This window comes from Clupea harengus, chromosome 9 (assembly GCF_900700415.2).
Source record: "Clupea harengus chromosome 9, Ch_v2.0.2, whole genome shotgun sequence".
Lineage (NCBI taxonomy): Eukaryota > Metazoa > Chordata > Actinopteri > Clupeiformes > Clupeidae > Clupea > Clupea harengus.
Genome location: NC_045160.1, coordinates 19,973,831 through 19,981,494, shown reverse-complemented (window position 1 = coordinate 19,981,494; position 7,664 = coordinate 19,973,831). Strand labels below are relative to the sequence as shown.

The 7,664-nt window shown below is 41.3% G+C and overlaps 1 protein-coding gene across 2 annotated transcripts in view; it reads left to right on the top strand.

Moving 5' to 3' along the window:
- The first annotated feature begins 4,465 nt into the window (after nt 1-4,465).
- Nucleotides 4,466-7,664, top strand: part of LOC105902820 (kinase suppressor of Ras 1) — a 38,393-nt gene continuing 35,194 nt past the window's right edge. Inside the window, exon 1 of one of the 2 annotated variants that reach the window (XM_031573783.2) lies at nt 4,466-5,448. In XM_031573783.2, the coding sequence (XP_031429643.1) occupies nt 5,239-5,448 (210 nt within the window). In that variant the 5' untranslated portion in view covers nt 4,466-5,238. The remainder of the gene's footprint in view (nt 5,449-7,664) is intronic. The other variant, XM_031573784.2, reaches the window with a different exon arrangement.

Below are 7,664 nucleotides of genomic sequence, written 5' to 3'. Positions count from 1 at the left end.
CAAAGACCCTTAAGAGTTATGCGACTTAGGAAGTGGCAGACAGTAATGGTTGGGGTTCTGTGTTCGAGTAACAAATCGTACTTTTTGTGTTTGTTTTCTTTTTCTGCCAATCAGTTTTGCTTTTTTTTCAGTTCAAGCCAAACAATTAATCCTCAGCAACTGTTTTTAAATTTGACTTCATCTCAAGAAAGTATTAAGTACAGTATTCATAACACATGCTTTGATATCTGTGGAAGAAATTAATGTATCTCCATTTTCTTCAGTGTGTTCATTCGTATGTGGGTTTCAATAAAGTCTCATTCCAACTACATCTATATGGGTGTGTGTGTGTGTGTATATATGTATGTGTGGGTATATTGTTACCCTCTGGTAACACTTGCATACACAGATGAACAAAGACATGCGCACACACTGTGTGAGCAGAACATGGTTATTCAGTGAGATTCATGTACAAGATGGGGAGCAGTGAGCTGTCTTTGCTGGATCGTCTGTGAGGTCCTTTCAGTTCTTGCAGCTGTGGCCTCACTCCTTTAGGCTATATTCAGTCCGCAACCTACCTAAATCTTGCAGTCAGTGGCTCAGGAGCAGAAAAGATTTTGGAACTACCATCATTGCCTTATAAGATGATCTACTTGTCTTTCCATTTTTCTTCTATCAAGCTGTATGAGGGTAATGAAACTGAGTCTTAACTGAAATGTCATTCAGCTATTAGTGTCAGTTTTCCATGTGGTGGAAATTTCCTATGTAGCCTGCAGTCTTAAAGCTGTGTTTTTACACCATGGTGTAAATGAGGTAATCAATGGTTGTCTGGCTTATTATTGACTTGATAAGAGGTTAACACCATCGGGTTAAACATTAAGATCGTGGTAAGTGTAGATAGTGCATAGAGGACTAGGTTCCCATGTGGGCAGTGGGCGTTACTTTGTCATGGGCGGGGAATTGCACTCTGGCCTCAGTGGATAACATGTAGGTGCCAGTAATTTTCCATGCCGCACACTTGTTTACGTCAGTCCATGCTTCACCAGTTTTATGAGTGTGTGTCTCGTGAATGTGTATGGATTTACCAGGTTCTGGAAAATTTGAATCTGGTATTATAGACAGTAAAGGATCTCAAAACCCAAAGGAAGAGACCTTTGCCCTCTCGTCACCTGAAAAGAAATGGACTGACATCATTTTTATTATGAAATCTTGACTCCTTAACTGTTACCCTTGCTCTTCAAAATAATATGTTTACATATAATACAGGTCTGGTTCATTCACAAGGGTCCTTTTACAGCAAAACTGATTAATACCCAGACTAAAGTGGAGTGGGGTGAGTCAAAAGTGCATTATTAAGGCTGGTTTCAGTCAAAAGTGCATTATTAAGGCTGGCCTCCCTCGACAGACTGTTAAGGCAAAGCCATGGCTGGGGGTGGGGGGTTTCCGAAGCTGAGACTTCAAACGGGTAATGGAGAGAAAAGGTGCAGAGTGAACCATTGCGGTGACAGTCTGCTCACTATGCTGATGATGGTGGATGGTGGACTCAGAATCTACCATTGTCCACTCTCTCTCTCTCTCTCTCTCTCTCTCTCTCTCTCCTTTGGTTGACTTGTGACCTCTTCAGAGTCCTTTTTGTGCGTGGATTTTGCTGACCACTATGCTCTGTTGACTATGGCTGGCTTCAGTTTCTGGATCAGTCCCAGCTGTTCAGGTCACAGGAGGTATTAGCTCAGGCCAAAGACAGCCAGACTCCAGTCACTCTTTCAGATGTAATAATAGCCACCCTTGGACCTCTACAAATATAAATCTTAAAACCCGTGTCGTTGGTGTCTCTGTGTCAGTGCTCATCTGCAGTGCTAGTCTGTCTTCCCCCAGTCTAAGTGTTTCCCGTGCAGCCAAAGTACTTGTTTCAGTATCACTCGGCATGCGGGCTGTTACAGGAATGTCTGTCTTTAGTAACTGTACATAGGCAGCTTTCCAAGTAGTATGTTTACTTTTATTATTTAATTACAAGTAGCAAAGGATATTATCATACCATATCTCCTAAAGGGGTTATCATGTCCTCCTCACCTTATCCTTTATCTTGTTTCACTGCTTGCTTTTTGTCATGTGTTTCTGACCAAATTTACACAAGATTTTGAGGAAAGATATTACTGTAACATTTGGAAGATGTTTAAATAAGAGCAATCTCTCTCTTTTCTCTCTCTTTTCTCTCTCTCTCTCTCTCTCTCTCTCTCTCTCTCTGTGTGAGTATTGTGTCACTCAGTCAGTCTCTACCAAAATGCTGAGTCTGAATGTGGATTAGAGCTCCCTACAGATGTAATAAATAGATTTGTACAACAGCATGTTAATGCCATTAATCAGAAGCAGCGTGTTGCGCACATTCCTGCTTTTCCTGCCATTGTCTCTTTTCCCTGTTACTCACGCTACCTCACTCAGGGTTCGTGACTCATTTCCTGGCCTTGACATATTATCAACTGGTTTGGTCTGTGTTCTCTCAAGCAGAGGGACTCCATGCTCAGTACTAGACAACCCAGAATCAAGGCTGATATGTGGGGAAAGCAAAGTAACATCTCCTTTTAGCATTCTGTGATCTTCAGAACAGATGCATTTATTGGTCTGTGAGAATTTGAATCAGTTTGAGTCCAAAATCTGTGCATTTACTTTTGCACAGCAGATGGCAGTATATTCTCACGGATCATTATGAATTACACTACACACAATCAGAATCATGTAATGACCTGAAGAAACCGTACTCACACACACCGAGCAAGAGAGAGAGAGTACATGGATATTTTTCAGTCTGTGCATACTCACATAAGTGTGTGACCATTTCATGTTAAACTATTAGTTCACATATACTTCAGTGTATACCCACTTATTTCCAATAGGGCATTCAGATTTGGTGTTGAATGCTGGAACATTTGCATAGGACAATGTTGAATTTTCATCTTTTAGAATGACTTTGGTGCTTTTGATCTTCATTGCCAATATAGTGAGAGTTTGTTTAACCAACTTCTCTGTCAAGCAGAATGTGTAATGATGGCCAGACAAGCTGAGTGTGTGTCTGTACCTGCTGTATCACCATTGAGTCACCATTCAAGTCTAACCTCTAAACTGCCATTTCACAGAGCAATTACATTTTATCACATAATCACGTAATTTATCATTTATGTATGTGTATATATACGTATATATTTATAGAGAGAGAGAGAGAGAGAGAGAGAGATAGATAGATAGTGCATTCAGAAAGTTTTAATTTAAATGTTATAATAAACATTTTTCTCATCAATCTACACACAGTACTCCACAATGACAAAGCAAAAATAGGTTTTGAAGTGTTTTGTGAATTTACTGACAATAAAAGACTGAACTATACCATTTTTGATCATGTCTGGTAGAGTGGCCAGATGGAAGCCATGCCTCAATAAAAGACGCATCACAGCCGACTGGGCGTTTGCCAAAAAGCACCTGAAAGACTCCCAGACCAAGAGAAGCTAAATCCTCTGGTCTGATGAAATGAATACTAAACTATTTGGTCACAATTCCCGATTGTGTGTGTGAAGGAAACCAGGCACTGAGTATCACTTCACTGATACCATCCCTACAGTCTAGCACAGTGGTGGCAGCATCATGATAAATATAGAGCACAATATAGAGCCATCCTGAGTGAAACCAAGAGTTTTCAGGATCTTAGGCTTGGGTGAAAGTGTACATTTCAACAAGACAAAAACCCAAAGCATACCACCAAGAAAACCCAGGAGTGGCTTTGGGAAAACTCTGTGAAGATCCTAGAGTGGCCCAGCCAGAGTCCAGCCCTGAACCCAATAGAGCATCTCTGGAGAGACCTGAAAATGTCTGTGCACCAACACTCCCAAATCCAACCTCGTTGAGCTTGAACTATTCTGCTAAGAAGAATGGGGAAAACTTCCAAAAGAATGGTGTGCCTTGCTTGTAGGTTAATTCCCAAGAAGACTTGAGACTGTCACTGCTGCCAAAGGTAACCAAGTGCTAAGTTAAAGGTCTGAAGACTTATGTACATTTTCAGTCCTTTATTCTTAATAAATTAACAAAACACTCCACAGTGCTTTGCCATTGTGGAGTATTGTGTGTAAATTGATGGGGGTGGATTCAATTCATTTTTAAATCTCACAATGAGTCTGAAAGATAACAAAACAATAATGAGGGATAAATTGCATATCAGGTTCTTCTTTGAGCATATTTTAGTGTGCATCATCGGCATAAAAGTACAACCATGGTGTCTCCTGGAGGGTGACAGCACTGAACAGTCAGGGCAATATGACAAAAAAAAAGACAGCGATAAACTATGGAAAAAAAACTGAGATGCTCATTCTTCATCTTTCATGAGACTGAACTTTATGTCTGTGGAAAATGCTGTTGCTTTCCCCATGATCAAACAGCAGCAATTATGAGAATCTGCAAGCTTGCCGTGTGTGGTTTCACAGCTTTAGTTTTTCTGAGTGGGCTGGCTCTCACAGTGATGACATCATGGACTAATTTTAAGTCAACAAAATCCAGGCATGCTTCCCACATTGAGCGCAGAAAACAAGAAACATCTCACAGGGGGAATACTAAAACTAACAGAAATAGTACATGTGATATTAGAGATACAACTGTGCATTAATAATTCCTTTATGTAGTTTAAGTAACTTTAGTCCTTAGTGCCATTACATTTATCTTAATGCGATTACATTTCTCTTACAGTATTTGGCTTGCAGGTACAATGAATATCTGTGATGCATTCATCTCGATAGTGACTGAATTTGAAAGCATTTGAAACAGAAACAATAATTCTCAATCTAGGTTGAGAGCCTAATGGAAAGGGAAAATAAAAAGTCGATCATGAGTAAATGGTCCCAGAGAGAGAAAAAAGAAAATATAGCTTACCATAAAAAGAGTAAAAACTTCATTTCCTATGATGCACAGCGCCAAGATGATGCTACTAACAGCTGACAAGCAGTCGAGCCCTATGCAAACGCTTCTAAGGAAGGGAGGGGGATCTTATGAAGCCTAGACTGTGACAACGCGACCTAGCTGTGTTGTCAAAACAGGTAGTGTAGCCTATAGCATGGTCACCTTGGGATCTCCATCAATAATTTGATACAAAACCTGCAGCACTAACTTTTACAGCTTTGGGGCTGATAACTCAAACTTTGGGTAGGCTACATCTTTAGAACTGCAGCATGTGTTTGCAATAGAGCTCATCTCCAGCCTGTCACGCCGTGTCAGTGCCGAGGAATGGACAGCGTGCCTGGCACAGGTGAAACCATGGTCGAAAGTGATTGTCAGTCGGACCAAAATAGCGGGAGTAGCGCATTGATGGCTGCGCTTCACCAGTGCGAGCTCATCCAGAACATGATCGAAATTTCCATCTCTAGTTTACAAGGGCTCAGGACGAAATGCGCCGCATCTAACGACCTCACACAACAAGAAATACACATTTTAGAGGTAAGCGCCAAACTTTCCTCATAAAACTAACGTTAAGGTTAACGGATCATGCTAATTACTTATCCTCAAAGTATTGGCCTACGAGTGCTTGAGTTGCATGATGGCACTCTGCTCTCTTCCCTCGTCATTAGGCTCGCAATCAAAATAGCTGAGACAGCGGTCACAGTTGTGTGTGTAGTGAAACGAACGCGATCTATGTATTAACTAGTTGTGATGGCGATATAGAATATTGCATGCTATCACACCAACAAACAATCAACCTAACAATTGTTTGTGACAGTTCTGAGAGCCATACACAGCATAACTTCTTTTGGATAGGAGTTGTCAAGACTTCCTGGTTCTTGCCTCAGCAATGATGTAGGTCACACAGCAAGATGAAGAGCAGTAGTGCGTATCTTTAAAATCTTATGACAATTTTGCCTGACATCAGTTCCCTCAGATGTTAGAAGTATGGAACACTTGTATGACAACTCATTGTAGCCTAATTATGCAACATTCAGATGGCAAACAGATATTTTAAAGTATCCATAGGATTAAAAGAAAGTAGTGAAAATGTATAACTATATACTGACGTACATGTAAGGACAAGACTTGAACTGAGGCATCATAAATCAATATGTGTTTTTTTCTATCAGCAGTGGGCAAATTAATTGAGAATGTAGCAATGAAAATCTTAGAATCCTAATTAATCGCGCTTACATTCAACTAAAATAATTTAAAAAAAAGCAACCTTTACCTTGCTCTACAAGATCTTTCAAGGCTGCAGCTACTGGGGGGTAGTATGAGCACTTGTGATGTGATGGATGTAGGTTAGTGTATGTGTATTTAGGGCCCGCACCACTGAGCGGCTCCTTTAGTATATCCTGTCTGCGGTATCATTGGAGGGGATAGATTGCATACATGCAATATGCTTCATGCTTCATGACCAGTTCAATTCTGTCAGGAAACAGGAAGTAGCCGGGCGGTGCCTCTTCTGCATGCAGGCTTTTGTGGGGCACTAATGTTTTGGCTTTCTTTGTCTCTTAATTGGGTCCCTGCTGTCAGAATCACCACAACCCTTTTACAGGGTTTCACTGTTGTCATTATTACATTGCTGTTAAGACTTGACATAATTAATATGCAGTGTTGCACATCTACTAGTTGTGAGTGTGCACCAATAGGGCTACAACCAACTGACTGCCAGGATGGATTGTAAGGCCATGTCATAGTGATACAGACAGATGATTTGTTATTGGCTGAGATACCTGTTGCCAGTTAAAGTAAAGTGGTTTAAAAGCTTTTGACTGCCCCCTGCTTTCAAAAGCAATCAACCGAGGCTTGAACTGACACAGCTAAGGCTTTAAGAAGCCAGTTCACACTTGACTACAGCACAAGGCTGTCAGCAAACAGACGGGGATAGCTCTGTAAAGACTGAAGTGTGCTTCCGATGTTGACCAGGACTAACCATCCCAGATGTTCCTAGGCCTCTTCCTCATGTACTGTCATTGTGAAGTTGCTGTGCTGATAGGGCTGGTGCTGCTGGGATGGTCAGCTGCAGAGCTATGGAAGTCAGGACCAGGAAAACTTGGGCCTCTTTTTTGGACCGGTCAAAGCCGGTATTATGACTGTTTAAATGGTCACTGTGAGCTTGTTTTTTGTGTGGAAGCATGGAAACATTTTTACCCATACACTTCTCTTCTTTGCTTCTGGAAGGAATGAGCCAGATGAAAGGGTGCCAACCTTTGCTGGTTGTTTGAGTGATTGCTAAAAATTGGCAGAGGTGCATGTTGTTTTGACTGTCTATATTTAGACATTTTCTATCCTCCTACCCTCCCCGCACACACACACACACACACACGCATTTTCAGAGCTGGCTGTTAAATAAAACAATCAAATGACACATCACTGCAAAGTGAAACAGAGGCAACAAAGCAACAGAACAGGGTGATGGAGGAGAAGAAACAGAGTGGAGGGGAGAGAGGGAGAGACTTAAAAAAAATGGTAGACAGATACAGAACGGAGATAAAGACAATGAGAGCAAAGAGGAAAGGAAAGGAGAGAGAGGCAGGGGAGAAAAAAGACATGCAGACAGAGAAAGAGAGCGAGACGGAAAGCATTGATGAGGGAGAGAGATGCACGGAAAATACTCCTCAGTCACAGTGAGAGCCTATCCGAGGCCATCTGGCTGTCAGTCAACGCCAAACAAAAGATACCTTTTCCCCTTGGTTCTTTATACC